This window comes from Triturus cristatus, chromosome 1_1, assembly GCF_964204655.1.
Source record: "Triturus cristatus chromosome 1_1, aTriCri1.1, whole genome shotgun sequence".
Taxonomy (NCBI): Eukaryota; Metazoa; Chordata; class Amphibia; order Caudata; family Salamandridae; genus Triturus; species Triturus cristatus.
The window spans coordinates 119,055,604-119,074,711 of NC_140579.1; the positions used below are offsets into that span (position 1 = coordinate 119,055,604).

Sequence of the window (19,108 nt, forward strand, 5' to 3'; positions counted from 1 at the left end):
AGTGGCAGCTGTTGTGACAACTGTTGTTTCTAATGTAGTGGCAGCTGTTGTTGCAACTGTTGCTGCTGTGGAGGCAGTTGTTGTGGCAACTGTTGTTGCTGCTGTAGTGGCAGATGTAGTGGCAACTGTTGTTGCTGATGTAGTGCCAGCTGTTGTGGAAACTGTTGTTGCTGCTGTGGAGGCAGCTATTGTAGCAACTGTTGTTGCTGCTGTGGAGGCAGCTGTTGTAACAACTGTTGTTGCTGTTGTAGTGGCAGATATAGTGGCAAGTGTTGTTTCTGATGTAGTGGCAGCAGCTGTGGCAACTGTTGTTTCTGATATAGAGGCAGCTGTTGTGGCGACTTTTGTTTCTGATGTAGTTTCAGCTGTTGTGGCAACTGTTGTTTCAGAGGCAGTGGCAGCTGTTGTTGCAAATGTTGCTGCTGTGGAGGCAGTTGTTGTAGCAACTGTTGTTGCTGTTGTAGTGGCAGATATAGTGGCAAGTGTTGTTTCTGATGTAGTTGCAGCTGTTGTTGCAACTGTTGTTTCAGAGGCAGTGGCAGATGTTGTGGCAACTGTTGTTTCTGATATAGTGGCAGCTGTTGTGGCAACTTTTGTTTCTGATGTAGATTCAGCTGTTGTGGCAACTGTTGTTTCAGAGGCAGTGGCAGCTGTTGTGGCAACTGTTATTTCTGATGTAGTGGCAGCTGTTGTGGCAACTGTTGTTGCTGCTGTGGAGGCAGCTATTGTAGCAACTGTTGTTGCTGCCGTGGAGGCAGCTATTGTAGCAACTGTTGTTGCTGTTGTAGTGGCAGATGTAGGGGCAAGTGTTGTTTCCAATGTTGTGGCAGCTGTTGTTGAAACTGTTGCTGCTGTGGAGGCAGTTGTTGTGGCAACTGTTGTTGCTGCTGTAGTGGCAGCTGTAGTGGCAACTGTTGTTTCTGATGTAGTGGCAGCTGTTGTTGCAACTGTTGCTGCTGTTGTAGTGGCAGATGTAGTGGCAAGTGTTGTTTCTGATGTAGTTGCAGCTGTTGTTGCAACTGTTGTTTCAGAGGCAGTGGCAGCTGTTGTGGCAACTGTTGTTTCTGATGTAGTGGCAGCTGTTGTGGCAGCTGTTGTTTCTAATGTAGTGGCAGCTGTTGTTACAACTGTGGCTGCTGTGGAGGCAGTTGTTGGGGCAACTGTTGTTTCTGCTGTAGTGGCAGATGTAGTGGCAACTGTTGTTGCTGATGTAGTGCCAGCTGTTGTGGAAACTGTTGTTGCTGCTGTGGAGGCAGCTATTGTAGCAACTGTTGTTGCTGCTGTGGAGGCAGCTGTTGTAGCAACTGTTGTTGCTGTTGTAGTGGCAAGTGTTGTTTCTGATGTAGTTGCAGCTGTTGTTGCAACTGTTGCTGCTGTGGAGGCAGTTGTTGTGGCAACTGTTGTTGCTGCTGAAGTGGTAGCTGTAGTGGCAACTGTTGTTTCTGATGTAGTGGCAGCAGCTGTGGCAACTGTTGTTTCTGATATAGTGGCAGCTGTTGTGGCGACTTTTGTTTCTGATGTAGTTTCAGCTGTTGTGGCAACTGTTGTTTCAGAGGCAGTGGCAGCTGTTGTTGCAAATGTTGTTGCTGTGGAGGCAGTTGTTGTAGCAACTGTTGTTGCTGTTGTAGTGGCAGATATAGTGGCAAGTGTTGTTTCTGATGTAGTTGCAGCTGTTGTTGCAACTGTTGTTTCAGAGGCAGTGGCAGATGTTGTGGCAACTGTTGTTTCTGATATAGTGGCAGCTGTTGTGGCAACTTTTGTTTCTGATGTAGATTCAGCTGTTGTGGCAACTGTTGTTTCAGAGGCAGTGGCAGCTGTTGTGGCAACTGTTATTTCTGATGTAGTGGCAGCTGTTGTGGCAACTGTTGTTGCTGCTGTGGAGGCAGCTATTGTAGCAACTGTTGTTGCTGCCGTGGAGGCAGCTATTGTAGCAACTGTTGTTGCTGTTGTAGTGGCAGATGTAGGGGCAAGTGTTGTTTCCAATGTTGTGGCAGCTGTTGTTGAAACTGTTCCTGCTGTGGAGGCAGTTGTTGTGGCAACTGTTGTTGCTGCTGTAGTGGCAGCTGTAGTGGCAACTGTTGTTTCTGATGTAGTGGCAGCTGTTGTTGCAACTGTTGCTGCTGTTGTAGTGGCAGATGTAGTGGCAAGTGTTGTTTCTGATGTAGTTGCAGCTGTTGTTGCAACTGTTGTTTCAGAGGCAGTGGCAGCTGTTGTGGCAACTGTTGTTTCTGATGTAGTGGCAGCTGTTGTGGCAGCTGTTGTTTCTAATGTAGTGGCAGCTGTTGTTACAACTGTGGCTGCTGTGGAGGCAGTTGTTGGGGCAACTGTTGTTTCTGCTGTAGTGGCAGATGTAGTGGCAACTGTTGTTGCTGATGTAGTGGCAGCTGTTGTGGCAACTGCTGTTGCTGTTGTGGAGGCAGCTGTTGTAGCAACTGTTGTTGCTGCTGGGGTGGCAGCTGTTGTGGCAACTGTTGCTGCTGTTGTAGTAGCAGTTGTTGTGGCAACTGTTGTTGCTGCTGTGGTGGTAGCTGTTGTGGCAACTGATGTTTCTGATGTAGTGGCAACTGTTGTTGCTGCTGTGGAGGCAGCTATTGTGGCATTTGTTGTTGCTGCTGTAGTGGCAGCTGTAGTGGCAACAGTTGCTGTGGTGGAGGCAGATGTTGTAGCAACTGTTGTTGCTGCTGTGGTGGCAGTTGTTGTGGCAACTGTTGTTGCTGCTGTGGTGGCAGCTGTTGTGGTAACTGTTTCTGCTGTGGAGGCAGTTGTTGTAGCAACTGTTGTTGCTGCTGTAGTGGCAGCTGTGTTGGCAACTGTTGTTTCTGATGTAGTTTCAGCTGTTGTGGCAACTGTTTTTTCTGATGTAGTGGCAGCTGTTGTTGCAACTGTTGCTGCTGTTGTAGTGGCAGATGTAGTGGCAAGTGTTGTTTCTGATGTATTTGCAGCTGTTGTTGCAACTGTTGTTTCAGAGGCAGTGGCAGCTGTTGTGGCAACTGTTGTTTCTGAAGTAGTGGCAGCTGTTGTTGCAAAAGTTGCGGCTGGGGAGGCAGTTGTTGTGGCAACTGTTGTTGCTGCTGTAGTGGCAGCTGTAGTGGTAACTGTTGTTTCTGATGTAGTGGCAGCTGTTGTTGCAACTGTTGCTGCTGTGGAGGCAGTTGTTGTAGCAAATGTTGTTGCTGCTGTAGTGGCAGCTGTTTTGGCAACTGTTGTTTCTGATGTAGTGGCAGCTGTTGTGGCAAACGATGTTTCTGATGTAGTGGCAAATGTTGTTGCTGCTGTGGAGGCAGCTATTGTGGTATCTGTTGTTGCTGCTGTAGTGGTAGCTGTAGTGGCAACTGTTGTTTCTGATATAGTGGCAGCTGTTGTGGCGACTTTCGTTTCTGATGTAGTTTCAGCTGTTGTGGCAACTGTTGTTTCAGAGGCAGTGGCATCTGTTGTTGCAAATATTGCTGCTGTGGAGGCAGTTGTTGTAGCAACTGTTGTTGCTGTTGTAGTGGCAGATATAGAGGCAAGTGTTGTTTCTGATGTAGTTGCAGCTGTTGTTGCAACTGTTGTTTCAGAGGCAGTGGCAGATGTTGTGGCAACTGTTGTTTCTGATGTAGTGGCAGCTGTTGTGGCAACTGTTGTTTCTAATGTAGTGGCAGCTGTTGTTGCAACTGTTGCTGCTGTGGAGGCAGTTGTTGTGGCAACTGTTGTTGCTGCTGTAGTGGCAGATGTAGTGGCAACTGTTGTTGCTGATGTAGTGCCAGCTGTTGTGGAAACTGTTGTTGCTGCTGTGGAGGCAGCAATTGTAGCAACTGTTGTTGCTGCTGTGGAGGCAGCTGTTGTAGCAACTGTTGTTGCTGTTGTAGTGGCAAGTGTTGTTTCTGATGTAGTTGCAGCTGTTGTTGCAACTGTTGCTGCTGTGGAGGCAGTTGTTGTGGCAACTGTTGTTGCTGCTGAAGTGGTAGCTGTAGTGGCAACTGTTGTTTCTGATATAGTGGCAGCTGTTGTGGCGACTTTTGTTTCTGACGTAGTTTCAGCTGTTGTGGCAACTGTTGTTTCAGAGGCAGTGGCAGCTGTTGTGCCAACTGTTGTTTCTGATGTAGTGGCAGCTGTAGTGGCAACTGTTGTTTCTGATGTAGTGGCAGCTGTTGTGGAAACTGTTGTTTCTGATGTAGTTTCAGCTGTTGTGGCAATTGTTGTTTCTGATGCAGTGGCAGCTGTTCTGGCAACTGTTGTTTCTGATGTAGTGGCAGCTGTTGTGGCAAATGATGTTTCTGATGTAGTGGCAAATGTTGTTGCAGCAGTGGAGGCAGCTATTGTGGTATCTGTTGTTGCTGCTGTAGTGGCAGCTGTAGTGGCAACTGTTGTTTCTAATGTAGTGGCAGCTGTTGTTGCAACTGTTGCTGCTGTGGAGGCAGTTGTTGTGGCAACTGTTGTTGCTGCTGTAGTGGCAGCTGTAGTGGTAACTGTTGTTTCTGATGTAGTGGCAGCTGTTGTGGAAACTTTTGTTTCTGATGTAGTTTCAGCTGTTGTTGCAACTGTTGCTGCTCTGGCGGCAGTTGTTGTAGCAACTGTTGTTGCTGCTGCAGTGGCAGCTGTTTTGGCAACTGTTGTTGCTGCTGTAGTGGCAGCTGTTGTGGCAACTGTTGTTTCTGAAGTAGTGGCAGCTGTTGTGGCAACTGTTGTTTCTGATGTAGTGGCAGCTGTTGTTGCAACTGTTGCTGCTGTGTAGGCAGTTGTTGTGGCAACTGTTGTTGCTGCTGTAGTGGCAGATGTAGTAGCAACTGTTGTTGCTGATGTAGTTGCAGCTGTTGTTGCTGCTAGGGAGGCAGATGTTGTAGCAACTGTTGTTGCTGCTGTGGTGGCAGTTGTTGTGGCAACTGTTGCTGCTGTTGTAGTAGCAGTTGTTGTGGCAACTGTTGTTGCTGCTGTGGTGGCAGCTGTTGTGGTAACTGATGTTTCTGATGCAGTGGCAATTGTTGTTGCTGCTGTGGAGGCAGCTATTGTGGCATTTGTTCTTGCTGCTGTAGTGGCAGCTGTAGTGGCACCTGTTGTTTCTGAGGCAGTGTCAGCTGTTCTTGCAACTGTTGTTTCTGTTGTAGTGGCACATGTTGTTGCAACTGTTGCTGCTGTGGAGGCAGTTGTTGTGGCAACTGTTTTTGCTGCTGTAGTGGCAGCTGTAGTGGTAACTGTTGTTTCTGATGTAGTGGCAGCTGTTGTGGAAACATTTGTTTCGGATGTAGTTTCAGCTGTTGTGGCAACTGTTGTTTCTGATGTAGTGGCACCTGTTTTTGCAACTGTTGCTGCTGTTGTAGTGGCAGATGTAGTGGCAAGTGTTGTCTCTGATGTAGTGGCAGCTGTTGTGGCAATTGATGTTTCTGATGTAGTGGCAAATGTTGTTGCTGCTGTGGAGGCAGCTATTGTGGTATCTGTTGTTGCTGCTGTAGTGGTAGCTGTAGTGGCAACTGTTGTTTCTGCTGAAGTGGCAGCTGTAGTGACAACTGTTGTTTCTGATGTAGTGGCAGCTGTTGTGGCAACTGTTGTTTCTGATATAGTGGCAGCTGTTGTGGCGACTTTTGTTTTTGTTGTAGTTTCAGCTGTTGTGGCAACTGTTGTTTCAGAGACAGTGGCAGCTGTTGTGCCAACTGTTGTTTCCGTTGTAGTGGCAGCTGTAGTGGCAACTGTTGTTTCTGATGTAGTGGCAGCTGTGGTGGAAACTGTTGTTTCTGATGTAGTTTCAGCTGTAGTGGCAGCTGTTGTTGCAAATGTTGCTGCTGTGGAGGCAGTTGTTGTAGCAACTGTTGTTGCTGTTGTAGTGGCAGATATAGTGGCAAGTGTTGTTTCTGATGTAGTTGCAGCTGTTGTGACAACTGTTGTTTCAGAGGAAGTGGCAGATGTTGTGGCAACTGTTGTTTCTGATGTAGTGGCAGCTGTTGTGGCAACTGTTGTTTCTAATGTAGTGGCAGCTGTTGTTGCAACTGTTGCTGCTGTGGAGGCAGTTGTTGTGGCAACTGTTGTTGCTGCTGTAGTGGCAGCTGTAGTGGCAACTGTTGTTGCTGATGTAGTGCCAGCTGTTGTGGCAACTGTTGTTGCTGCTGTGGTGGCAGCTATTGTAGCAACTGTTGTTGCTGCCATGGAGGCAGCTGTTGTAGCAACTGTTGTTGCTGTTGTAGTGGCAGATGTAGTGGCAAGTGTTGTTTCTGATGTAGTTGCAGCTGTTGTTGCAACAGTTGTTTCTGATATAGTCATAGCTGTTGTTGCGACTGTTGCTGCTGTGGAGGCAGTTGTTGTGGCAACTGTTGTTGCTGCTGTAGTGGCAGCTGTAGTGGCAACTGTTGTTTCTGATGTAGTGGCAGCTGTTGTGGAAACTGTTGTTTCTGATGTAGTTTCAGCTGTTGTGGCAATTGTTGTTTTTGATGTAGTGGCAGCTGTTGTTGCAACTGTTGCTGGTGTGGAGGCAGTTGTTGTGGCAACTGTTGTTGCTGATGGAGTGGCAGCTGTAGTGGCAACTGTTGTTTCTGATGTAGTGGCAGCTGTTGTGGAAATTGTTGTTTCTGATGTAGTTTCAGCTGTTGTGGCAACTGTTTTTTCTGATGTAGTGGCAGCTGTTGTTGCAACTGTTGCTGCTGTTGTAGTGGCAGATGTAGTGGCAAGTGTTGTTTCTGATGTAGTTGCAGCTGTTGTTGCAACTGTTGTTTCAGAGGCGGAGGCAGCTGTTGTGGCAACTGTTGTTTCTGATGTAGTGGCAGCTGTTGTGGCAACTGTTGTTTCTAATGTAGTGGCAGCTGTTGTTACAACTGTGGCTGCTGTGGAGGCAGTTGTTGTGGCAACTGTTGTTGCTGCTGTAGTGGCAGATGTCGTGGCAACTGTTGTTGCTGAAGTAGTGGCAGCTGTTGTGGCAAGTGTTGTTGCTGCTGTGGAGGCAGCTGTTGTAGCAACTGTTGTTGCTGCTGTGGTGGCAGCTGTTGTGGCAACTGTTGCTGCTGTTGTAGTAGCAGTTGTTGTGGCAACTGTTGTTGCTGCTGTGCTGGTAGCTGTAGTGGCAACTGTTGTTTCTGATGCAGTGGCAGCTGTTGTGGCAACTGTTGTTTCTGATATAGTGGCAGCTGTTGTGGCGACTTTTGTTTCTGATGTAGTTTCAGCTGTTGTGGCAACTATTGTTTCAGAGGCAGTGGCAGCTGTTGTGGCAACTGTTATTTCTGATGTAGTGGCAGCTGTTGTGGCAACTGTTGTTGCTGCTGTGGAGGCAGCCATTGTAGCAACTGTTGTTGCTGCCGTGGAGGCAGCTGTTGTAGCAACTGTTGTTGCTGTTGTAGTGGCAGATGTAGTGGCAAGTGTTGTTTCCAATGTTGTGAAAGCTGTTGTTGAAACTGTTGCTGCTGTGGAGGCAGTTGTTGTGGCAACTGTTGTTGCTGCTGTAGTGGCAGCTGTAGTGGCAACTGTTGTTTCTGATGTAGTGGCAGCTGTTGTGGAAACTGTTGTTTCTGATGTAGTTTCAGCTGTTGTGGCAACTGTTTTTTCTGACGAAGTGGCAGCTGTTGTTGCAACTGTTGCTGCTGTTTTAGTGGCAGATGTAGTGGCAAGTGTTGTTTCTGATGTAGTTGCAGCTGTTGTTGCAACTGTTGTTTCAGAGGCAGTGGCAGCTGTTGTGGCAACTGTTGTTTCTGATGTAGTGGCAGCTGTTGTGGCAACTGTTGTTTCTGATGTAGTGGCAGCTGTTGTTGCAACTGTTGCTGCTGTGGAGGCAGTTGTTGTGGCAACTGTTGTTGCTGCTGTAGTGGCAGCTGTAGGGGTAACTGTTGTTTCTGATGTAGTGGCAGCTGTTGTTGCAACTGTTGCTGCTGTGGAGGCAGTTGTTGTGGCAAATGTTGTTGCTACTGTGGTGGCAGCTGTTGTGGCAACTGTCTTTTCTGATGTAGTGGCAGCTGTTGTGGCAAATGATGTTTCTGATGTAGTGGCAGCTGTTGCTGCAACTGTTGCTGCTGTGGAGGCAGTTGTTGTAGCAACTGTTGTTGCTGTTGTAGTGGCAGATGTAGTGGCAAGTGTTGTTGCTGATGTAGTTGCAGCTGTTGTTGCAACTGTTGTTTCAGAGGCAGTGGCAGATGTTGTGGCAACTGCTGTTTTTGATGTAGTGGCAGCTGTTGTGGCAACTGTTGTTTCTAATGTAGTGGCAGCTGTTGTTGCAACTGTTGCTGCTGTGATGGCAGTTGTTGTGGCAACTGTTGTTGCTGCTGTAGTGGCAGATGTAGTGGCAACTGTTGTTGCTGATGTAGTGGCAGCTGTTGTGGTAACTGTTGTTGCTGCAGTGAAGGCAGCTATTGTTGCAACTGTTGTTGCTGCAGTGGAGGCAGCTGTTGTAGCAACTGTTGTTGCTGTTGTAGTGGCAGATGTAGTGGCAAGTGTTGTTTCTGATGTTGTGGCAGCTGTTGTGGCCACTTTTGTTTCTGATGTAGTTTCAGCTGTTGTGGCAACTGTTGTTTCAGAGGCAGTGGCAGCTGTTGTGGCAACTGTTATTTCTGATGTAGTGGCAGCTGTTGTGGCAACTGTTGTTTCTAATGTTGTGGCAGCTGTTGTTGAAACTGTTGCTGCTGTGGAGGCAGTTGTTGTGGCAACTGTTGTTGCTGCTGTAGTGGCAGCTGTAGTGGCAACTGTTGTTTCTGATATAGTGGCAGCTGTTGTGGAAATTGTTGCTTCTGATGTAGTTTCAGCTGTTGTGGCAACTGTTTTTTCTGATGTAGTGGCAGCTGTTGTTGCAACTGTTGCTGCTGTTGTAGTGGCAGATGTAGTGGCAAGTGTTGTTTCTGATGTAGTTGCAGCTGTTGTTGCAACTGTTGTTTCAGAGGCGGTGGCAGCTGTTGTGGCAACTGTTGTTTCTGATGTAGTGGCAGCTGTTGTGGCAACTGCTGTTTCTAATGTAAAGGCAGATGTTGTTACAACTGTGGCTGCTGTGGAGGCAGTTTTTGTGGCAACTGTTGTTGCTGCTGTAGTGGCAGATGTAGTGGCGACTGTTGTTGCTGAAGTAGTGGCAGCTGTTGTGGCAACTGTTGTTGCTGCTGTGGAGGCAGCTGTTGTAGCAACTGTTGTTGCTGCTGTGGTGGCAGCTGTTGTGGCAACTGTTGCTGCTGTTGTAGTAGCAGTTGTTGTGGCAAGTGTTGTTTCTGATATAGTGGCAGCTGTTGTTGCAACTGTTGCTGCTGTGGAGGCCGTTGTTGCGGCAACTGTTGTTGCTGCTGTAGTGGCAGATGTAGTGGCAACTGTTGTTGCTGATGTAGTGGCAGCTGTTGTGGCAACTGTTGTTGCTGCTGTGGAGGCAGCTGTTGTAGCAACTGTTGTTGCTGCCATGGAGGCAGCTGTTGTATCAACTGTTGTTGCTGTTGTAGTGGCAGATGTAGTGGCAAGTGTTGTTTCTGATGTAGTTGCAGCTGTTGTTGCAACTGTTGCTGCTGTGGAGGCAGTTGTTGTGGCAACTGTTGTTGCTGCTGAAGTGGTAGCTGTAGTGACAACTGTTGTTTCTGATGTAGTGGCAGCTGTTGTGGCAACTGTTGTTTCTGATATAGTGGCAGCTGTTGTGGCGACTTTTGTTTCTGATGTAGTTTCAGCTGTTGTGGCAACTATTGTTTCAGAGGCAGTGGCTGCTGTTGTGGCAACTGTTGTTTCTGATGTAGTGGCAGCTGTTGTGGCAACTGTTGTTTCTAATGTTGTGGCAGCTGTTGTTGAAACTGTTGCTGCTGTGGAGACAGTTGTTGTGGCAACTGTTGTTGCTGCTGTAGTGGCAGCTGTAGTGGCAACTGTTGTTTCTGATGTAGTGGCAGCTGTTGTGGAAACTGTTGTATCTGATGTAGTTTCAGCTGTTGTAGCAACTGTTTTTTCTGATGTAGTGGTAGCTGTTGTTGCAACTGTTGCTGCTGTTGTAGTGGCAGATGTAGTGGCAAGTGTTGTTTCTGATGTAGTTGCAGCTGTTGTTGCAACTGTTGGTTCAGAGGCAGTGGCAGCTGTTGTGGCAACTGTTGTTTCTGATGTAGTGGCAGCTGTTGTGGCAGCTGTTGTTTCTAATGTAGTGGCAGCTGTTGCTACAACTGTGGCTGCTGTGTAGGCAGTTGTTGTGGCAACTGTTGTTGCTGCTGTAGTGGCAGATGTAGTGGCAACTGTTGTTGCTGATGTAGTTGCAGCTGTTGTGGCAACTGTTGTTGCTGCTGTGGAGGCAGCTGTTGTAGCAACTGTTGTTGCTGCTGTGGTGGCAGCTGTTGTGGCAACTGTTGCTGCTGTTGTAGTAGCAGTTGTTGTGGCAACTGTTGTTGCTGCTGTGGTGGTAGCTGTTGTGGCAGCTGATGTTTCTGATGTAGTGGCAACTGTTGTTGCTGCTGTGGAGGCAGCTATTGTGGCATTTGTTCTTGCTGCTGTAGTGGCAGCTGTAGTGGCACCTGTTGTTTCTGATGCAGTTGCAGCTGTTCTGACAACTGTTGTTTCTGATGTAGTGGCAGCTGTTGTTGCAACTGTTGCTGTTGTGGAGGCAGATGTTGTAGCAACTGTTGTTGCTGCTGTTGTGGCAGTTGTTGTGGCAACTGTTGCTGCTGTTGTAGTAGCAGTTGTTGTGGCAACTGTTGTTGCTGCTATGGTGGCAGCAGTTGTGGTAACTGATGTTTCTGATGAAGTGGCAATTGTTGTTGCTGCTGTGGAGGCAGCTATTGTGGCATTTGTTCTTGCTGCTGTAGTGGCAGCTGTAGTGGCACCTGTTGTTTCTGATGCAGTTGCAGCTGTTCTGACAACGGTTGTTTCTGATGTAGTGGCAGCTGTTGTTGCAACTGTTGCTGCTGTGGAGACAGTTGTTGTGGCAACTGTTTTTGCTGCTGTAGTGGCAGCTGTAGTGGTAACTGTTGTTTCTGATGTAGTGGCAGCTGTTGTGGAAACATTTGTTTCTGATGTAGGTTCAGCTGTTGTGGCAACTGTTGTTTCTGATGTAGTGGCAGCTGTTTTTGCAACTGTTGCTGCTGTTGTAGTGGCAGATGTAGTGGCAAGTGTTGTCTCTGATGTAGTGGCAGCTTTTGTGGCAAATGATGTTTCTGATGTAGTGGCAAATGTTGTTGCTGCTGTGGAGGCAGCTATTGTGGTATCTGTTGTTGCTGCTGTAGTGGTAGCTGTAGTGGCAACTGTTGTTTCTGCTGAAGTGGCAGCTGTAGTGACAACTGTTGTTTCTGATGTAGGGACAGCTGTTGTGGCAACTGTTGTTTCTGATATAGTGGCAGCTGTTGTGGCGACTTTTGTTTCTGTTGTAGTTTCAGCTGTTGTGCCAACTGTTGTTTCCGTTGTAGTGGCAGCTGTAGTGGCAACTGTTGTTTCTGATGTAGTGGCAGCTGTTGTGGAAACTGGTGTTTCTGATGTAGTTTCAGCTGTGGTGGCAGCTGTTGTTGCAAATGTTGCTGCTGTGGAGGCAGTTGTTGTAGCAACTGTTGTTGCCGTTGTAGTGGCAGATATAGTGGCAAGTGTTGTTTCTGATGTAGTTGCAGCTGTTGTTGCAACTGTTGTTTCAGAGGAAGTGGCAGATGTTGTGGCAACTGTTGTTTCTGATGTAGTGGCAGCTGTTGTGGCAACTGTTGTTTCTAATGTAGTGGCAGATGTTGTTGCAACTGTTGCTGCTGTGGAGGCAGTTGTTGTGGCAACTGTTGTTGCTGCTGTAGTGGCAGATGTAGAAGCAACTGTTGTTGCTGATGTAGTGGCAGCTGTTGTGGCAACTGTTGTTGCTGTTGTAGTGGCAGATGTAGTGGCAAGTGTTGTTTCTGATGTAGTTGCAGCTGTTGTTGCAACAGTTGTTTCTGATATAGTCACAGCTGTTGTTGCGACTGTTGCTGCTGTGGAGGCAGTTGTTGTGGCAACTAGTGTTGCTGCTGTAGTGGCAGCTGTAGTGGCAACTGTTGTTTCTGATGTAGTGGCAGCTGTTGTGGAAACTGTTGTTTCTGATGTCGTTTCAGCTGTTGTGGCAACTGTTGTTTCTGATGTAGTGGCAGCTGTTGTTGCAACTGTTGCTGCTGTGGAGGCAGTTGTTGTGGCAACTGTTGTTGCTGCTGTAGTGGCAGCTGTAGTGGCAACTGTTGTTTCTGATGTAGTGGCAGCTGTTGTGGCAGCTGTTGTTTCTAATGTAGTGGCAGCTGCTGTTACAACTGTGGCTGCTGTGGAGGCAGTTGTGGAAACTGTTGTTTCTGATGTAGTTTCAGCTGTTGTGGCAACTGTTTTTTCTGATGTAGTGGCAGCTGTTGTTGCAACTGTTGCTGCTGTTGTAGTGGCAGATGTAGTGGCAAGTGTTGTTTCTGATGTAGTTGCAGCTGTTGTTGCAACTGTTGTTTCAGAGGCGGAGGCAGCTGTTGTGGCAACTGTTGTTTCTGATGTAGTGGCAGCTGTTGTGGCAACTGTTGTTTCTAATGTAGTGGCAGCTGTTGTTACAACTGTGGCTGCTGTGGAGGCAGTTGTTGTGGCAACTGTTGTTGCTGCTGTAGTGGCAGCTGTAGTGGCAACTGTTGTTTCTAATGTAGTGGCAGCTGTTGCTACAACGGTGGCTGCTGTGTAGGCAGTTGTAGTGGCAACTGTTGTTGCTGCTGTTTTTTCTGATGAAGTGGCAGCTGTTGTTGCAACTGTTGCTGCTGTTGTAGTGGCAGCTGTTGTAGCAACTGTTGTTGCTGCTGTGGTGGCAGCTGTTGTGGCAACTGTTGCTGCTGTTGTAGTAGCAGTTGTTGTGACAACTGTTCTTGCTGCTGTGGTGGTAGCTGTTGTGGCAACTGATGTTTCTGAAGTAGTGGCAACTGTTGTTGCTGCTGTGGAGGCAGCTATTGTGGCATTTGTTGTTGCTGCTGTAGTGGCAGCTGTAGTGGCAACAGTTGCTGTTGTGGAGGCAGATGTTGTAGCAACTTTTGTTGCTGCTGTGGTGGCAGTTGTTGTGGCAACTGTTGCTGCTGTTGTAGTAGCAGTTGTTGTGGCAACTGGTGTTGCTGCTGTGGAGGCAGCTGTTGTAGCAACTGTTGTTGCTGTTGTAGTGGCAGATGTAGTGGCAAGTGTTGTTTCTGATGTAGTTGCAGCTGTTGTTGCAACTGTTGCTGCTGTGGAGGCAGTTGTTGTGGCAACTGTTGTTGCTGCTGAAGTGGCAGCTGTAGTGCCAACTGTTGTTTCTGATGTAGTGGCAGCTGTTGTGGCAACTGTTGTTTCTGATATAGTGGCAGCTGTTGTGGCGACTTTTGTTTCTGATGTAGTTTCAGCTGTTGTGGCAACTGTTGTTTCAGAGGCAGTGGCTGCTGTTGTGGCAACTGTTGTTTCTGATGTAGTGGCAGCTGTTGTGGCAACTGTTGTTTCTAATGTTGTGGCAGCTGTTGTTGAAACTGTTGCTGCTGTGGAGGCAGTTGTTGTGGCAACTGTTGTTGCTGCTGTAGTGGAAGCTGTAGTGGCAACCGTTGTTTCTGATGTAGTGGCAGCTGTTGAGGAAAGTGTTGTATCTGATGTAGTTTCAGCTGTTGTGGCAACTGTTTTTTCTGATGTAGTGGCAGCTGTTGTTGCAACAGTTGCTGCTGTTGTTGTGGCAGATGTAGTGGCAAGTGTTGTTTCTGATGTAGTTGCAGCTGTTGTTGCAACTGTTGGTTCAGAGGCAGTGGCAGCTGTTGTGGCAACTGTTGTTTCTGATGTAGTGGCAGCTGTTGTGGCAGCTGTTGTTTCTAATGTAGTGGCAGCTGTTGTGGCAACTGTTTTTTCTGATGTAGTGGCAACTGTTGTTGCAACTGTTGCTACTGTTGTAGTGGCAGATGTAGTGGCAAGTGGTGTTTCTGATTTAGTTGCAGCTGTTGTTGCAACTGTTGTTTCAGAGGCGGAGGCAGCTGTTGTGGCAACTGTTGTTTCCAATGTAGTGGCAGCTGTTGTTACAACTGTGGCTGTTGTGGAGGCAGTTGTTGTGGCAGCTGTTGTTGCTGCTGTAGTGGCAGATGTTGTGGCAACTGTTGTTACTGAAGTAGTGGCAGCTGTAGTGGCAATTGTTGTTGCTGCTGTGGAGGCAGCTGTTGTAGCAACTGTTGTTGCTGCTGTGGTGGCAGCTGTTGTGGCAACTGTTGCTGCTGTTGTAGTAGCAGTTGTTGTGGCAACTGTTGTTGCTGCTGTGCTGGTAGCTGTAGTGGCAACTGTTGTTTCTGATGCAGTGGCAGCTGGTGTGGCAACTGTTGTTTCTGGTATAGTGGCAGCTGTTGTGGCGACTTTTGTTTCTGATGTAGTTTCAGCTGTTGTGGCAACTATTGTTTCAGAGGCAGTGGCAGCTGTTGTGGCAGCTGTTATTTCTGATGTAGTGGCAGCTGTTGTGGCAACTGTTGTTGCTGCTGTGGAGGCAGCTATTGTAGCAACTGTTGTTGCTGCCGTGGAGGCAGCTGTTGTAGCAACTGTTGTTGCTGTTGTAGTGGCAGATGTAGTGGCAAGTGTTGTTTCCAATGTTGTGGCAGCTGTTGTTGAAACTGTTGCTGCTGTGGAGGCAGTTGTTGTGGCAACTGTTGTTGCTCCTGTAGTGGCAGCTGTAGTGGCAACTGTTGTTTCTGATGTAGTGGCAGCTGTTGTGGAAACTGTTGTTTCTGATGTAGTTTCAGCTGTTGTGGCAACTGTTTTTTCTGATGAAGTGGCAGCTGTTGTTGCAACTGTTGCTGCTGTTGTAGTGGCATATGTAGTGGCAAGTGTTGTTTCTGATGTAGTTGCAGCTGTTGTTGCATCTGTTGTTTTGGAGGCAGTGGCAGCTGTTGTGGCAACTGTTGTTTCTGATGTAGTGGCAGCTGTTGTGGCAGCTGTTGTTTCTAATGTAGTGGCAGCTGCTGTTACAACTGTGGCTGCTGTGGAGGCAGTTGTGGAAACTGTTGTTTCTGATGCAGTTTCAGCTGTTGTGGCAACTGTTTTTTCTGATGTAGTGGCAGCTGTTGTTGCAACTGTTGCTGCTGTTGTAGTGGCAGATGTAGTGGCAAGTGTTGTTTCTGATATAGTTGCAGCTGTTGTTGCAACTGCTGTTTCAGAGGCGGAGGCAGCTGTTGTGGCAACTGTTGTTTCTGATGTAGTGACAGCTGTTGTGGCAACTGTTGTTTCTAATGTAGTGGCAGCTGTTGTTACAACTGTGGCTGCTGTGGAGGCAGTTGTTGTGGCAACTGTTGTTGCTGCTGTAGTGGCAGCTGTAGTGGCAACTGTTGTTTCTAATGTAGTGGCAGCTGTTGCTACAACTGTGGCTGCTGTGTAGGCAGTTGTAGTGGCAACTGTTGTTGCTGCTGTTTTTTCTGATGAAGTGGCAGCTGTTGTTGCAACTGTTGCTGCTGTTGTAGTGGCAGCTGTTGTAGCAACTGTTGTTGCTGCTGTGGTGGCAGCTGTTGTGGCAACTGTTGCTGCTGTTGTAGTAGCAGTTGTTGTGACAACTGTTGTTGCTGCTGTGGTGGTAGCTGTTGTGGCAACTGATGTTTCTGATGTAGTGGCAACTGTTGTTGCTGCTGTGGAGGCAGCTATTGTGGCATTTGTTGTTGCTGCTGTAGTGGCAGCTGTAGTGGCAACAGTTGCTGTTGTGGAGGCAGATGTTGTAGCAACTTTTGTTGCTGCTGTGGTGGCAGTTGTTGTGGCAACTGTTGCTGCTGTTGTAGTAGCAGTTGTTGTGGCAACTGGTGTTGCTGCTGTGGAGGCAGATGTTGTAGCAACTGTTGTTGCTGTTGTAGTGGCAGATGTAGTGGCAAGTGTTGTTTCTGATGTAGTTGCAGCTGTTGTTGCAACTGTTGCTGCTGTGGAGGCAGTTGTTGTGGCAACTGTTGTTGCTGCTGAAGTGGCAGCTGTAGTGGCAACTGTTGTTTCTGATGTAGTGGCAGCTGTTGTGGCAACTGTTGTTTCTGATATAGTGGCAGCTGTTGTGGCGACTTTTGTTTCTGATGTAGTTTCAGCTGTTGTGGCAACTGTTGTTTCAGAGGCAGTGGCTGCTGTTGTGGCAACTGTTGTTTCTGATGTAGTGGCAGCTGTTGTGGCAACTGTTGTTTCTAATGTTGTGGCAGCTGTTGTTGAAACTGTTGCTGCTGTGGAGGCAGTTGTTGTGGCAACTGTTGTTGCTGCTGTAGTGGAAGCTGTAGTGGCAACTGTTGTTTCTGATGTAGTGGCAGCTGTTGAGGAAAGTGTTGTATCTGATGTAGTTTCAGCTGTTGTGGCAACTGTTTTTTCTGATGTAGTGGCAGCTGTTGTTGCAACAGTTGCTGCTGTTGTTGTGGCAGATGTAGTGGCAAGTGTTGTTTCTGATGTAGTTGCAGCTGTTGTTGCAACTGTTGGTTCAGAGGCAGTGGCAGCTGTTGTGGCAACTGTTGTTTCTGATGTAGTGGCAGCTGTTGTGGCAGCTGTTGTTTCTAATGTAGTGGCAGCTGTTGCTACAACTGTGGCTGCTGTGTAGGCAGTTGTTGTGGCAACTGTTGTTGCTGCTGTAGTGGCAGATGTAGTGGCAACTGTTGTTGCTGATGTAGTGGCAGCTGTTGTGGCAACTGTTGTTGCTGCTGTGGAAGCAGCTATTGTAGCAACTGTTGTTGCTGCCGTGGAGGCAGCTGTTGTAGCAACTGTTGTTGCTGTTGTAGTGGCAGATGTAGTGGCAAGTGTTTTTTCTGATGTAGTTGCAGCTGTTGTTGCAACAGTTGTTTCTGATATAGTCACAGCTGTTGTGGCGACTGTTGCTGCTGTGGAGGCAGTTGTTGTGGCAACTGTTGTTGCTGCTGAAGTGGCAGCTGTAGTGGCAACTGTTGTTTCTGATGTAGTGGCAGCTGTTGTGGAAACTGTTGTTTCTGCTGTAGTGGCAGCTGTAGTGGCAACTGTTGTTTCTGATGTAGTGGCAGCTGTTGTGGAAACTGTTGTTTCTGATGTTGTTTCAGCTGTAGTGGCAGCTGTTGTTGCAAATGTTGCTGCTGTGGAAGCAGTTGTTGTAGCAACTGTTGTTACTGTGGTAGTGGCAGATATAGTGGCAAGTGTTGTTTCTGATGTAGTTGCAGCTGTTGTTGCAACTGTTGTTTCAGAGGAAGTGGCAGATGTTGTGGCAACTGTTGTTTCTGATGTAGTGGCAGCTGTTGTGGCAACTGTTGTTTCTAATGTAGTGGCGGCTGTTGTTGCAACTGTTGCTGCTGTGGAGGCAGTTGTTGTGGCAACTGTTGTTGCAGCTGTAGTGGCAGCTGTAGTGGCAACTGTTGTTTCTGATGTAGTGGCAGCTGTTGTGGAAACTGTTGTTTCTGATGTAGTTTTAGCTGTTGTGGCAACTGTTTTTTCTGATGTAGTGGCAGCTGTTGTTCCAACTGTTGCTGCTGTTGTAGTGGCAGATGTAGTGGCAAGTGTTGTTTCTGATTTAGTTGCAGCTGTTGTTGCAACTGTTGTTTCAGAGGCGGAGGCAGCTGTTGTGGCAACTGTTGTTTCCAATGTAGTTGCAGCTGTTGTTACAACTGTGGCTGTTGTGGAGGCAGTTGTTGTGGCAACTGTTGTTGCTGCTGTAGTGGCAGATGTTGTGGCAACTGTTGTTACTGAAGTAGTGGCAGCTGTTGTGGCGACTTTTGTTTCTGATGTAGTTTCAGCTGTTGTGGCAACTGTTGTTTCAGAGGCAGTGGCTGCTGTTGTGGCAACTGTCTTTTCTGATGTAGTGGCAGCTGTTGTGGCAACTGATGTTTCTGATGTAGTGGCAACTGTTGTTGCTGCAGTGGAGGCAGCTATTGTGGCATCTGTTGTTGCTGCTGTAGTGGCAGCTGTAGTGGCAACTGTTGTTTCTGACATAGTGGCAGCTTTTGTGGCAACTTTTGTTTCTGATGTAGGTTCAGCTGTTGTGGCAACTATTGTTTCTGAGGCAATGGCAGCTGTTGTGGCAACTGTTGTTTCTGATGTAGTGGCAGCTGTTGTGGCAACTGTTGTTTCTAATGTAGTGGCAGCTGTTGTTGCAACTGTTGTTGCTGTGAAGGCAGTTGTTGTGGCAACGGTTGCTCTTGCTGTAGTGGCAGCTGTAGTGGCAACTGGTGTTTCTGATGTAGTGGCAGCTGTTGTGGCAACTGTTGTTGCTGCTGTGGTTGCAGATGTTGTGGCAACTGTTGGTTCTGATGTAGTGGCAGCAGTTGTGACAACTGATGTTTCTGATGTAGTGGCAACTGTTGTTGCTGCTGTGGAGGCAGCTATTGTGGCAACTGTTGTTGCTGCTGTAGTGGCAGCTGTAGTGGCAACTGTTGTGGAAATGGTTGTTGCTACTGTGGAGGCAGCTGTAGTGGCAGCTGTGGTGGCACCTGTTGTCGGTGCTGTTGTCGTGTCTGTTGTTGGTGCAGTTGTGGCTGCAGTTGTGGCTATTGCTGCTGTGGTGGTAGCTGTTGTGGCTGCTGTTGTTTCTGATGTAGTGGCAGCTGTTGTGTCAACTGATGTTTCTGATGTAGTGGCAACTGTTGTTGCTGCTGTGTAGGCAGCTATTGTGGCAACTGTTGTTGCTGCTGTAGTGGCAGCTATAGTGGCAACTCTTGTGGCAATGGTTGTTGCTACTGTGGAGGCAGCTGAAGTGGCAGCTGTGGTGGCACCTGTTGTTTGTGATGTTGTTGTGTCTTTTGTTGCTGCTGTTGTGGCTGCAGTTGTGGCTATTGTTGCTGCTGTGGTGGTAGCTATTGTGGCTGCTGTGGTGGTAATTGTGTCTACTGTTGTGGCTGCTGTTGTTGCAGAGGTGGTTGCTGCTGTTGTTGCAGCAGTTGTTTCTGTTGTTGTGGCAGCTGTAGTTGGTGCTGTTGTTTTATCTGTAGTTGCTGTTGTTGTGGCTGCAGTTGGGGCTATTGTGGTTGCTGCGGTAGTGGAAGCTGTAGTAGTGGCTGTTGTTTGTGCGATAGTGGCAGCTATTGTGTTAACTGTTGTTGCTGCCATGGTGGCAGTTGTTGTGTCTACTGTTGTTGCTGCTGTAGTGGCAATTGTAGTGGAGGCTGTTGTCACTGCTGTTGTTACAGCCGTTGTTGCTGCTGTAGTCTCAGCTGTAGTGTGTCCTGTTGTTAAATCTGTTGTTGCTGCTGTTGTGGCTGCAGTTGTGCCTATTGTTGTTATTACTGTTAAGGCAGCAGTTGTGGATACTGTTGATGCTGCTGTAGTGGCAAATGTAGTGGTGGCTATTGTTACTGCTGTT

At 47.8% G+C, this 19,108-nt stretch overlaps 1 protein-coding gene across 1 annotated transcript in view; it reads right to left on the reverse strand.

Moving 5' to 3' along the window:
* LOC146869723 (uncharacterized) overlaps window positions 1-19,108 on the reverse strand; it is an 87,222-nt gene that overhangs the window by 10,546 nt on the left and 57,568 nt on the right. Inside the window, exons 18-24 of the mRNA XM_085640212.1 lie at window positions 16,540-16,679; window positions 15,739-15,789; window positions 8,962-9,015; window positions 8,569-8,622; window positions 6,196-6,264; window positions 5,911-5,958; window positions 5,386-5,475 (exon numbers count right to left, since the gene is read on the reverse strand). Of these exons, the coding sequence (XP_085496338.1) occupies window positions 5,386-5,475; window positions 5,911-5,958; window positions 6,196-6,264; window positions 8,569-8,622; window positions 8,962-9,015; window positions 15,739-15,789; window positions 16,540-16,679 (506 nt within the window). The remainder of the gene's footprint in view (window positions 1-5,385; window positions 5,476-5,910; window positions 5,959-6,195; window positions 6,265-8,568; window positions 8,623-8,961; window positions 9,016-15,738; window positions 15,790-16,539; window positions 16,680-19,108) is intronic.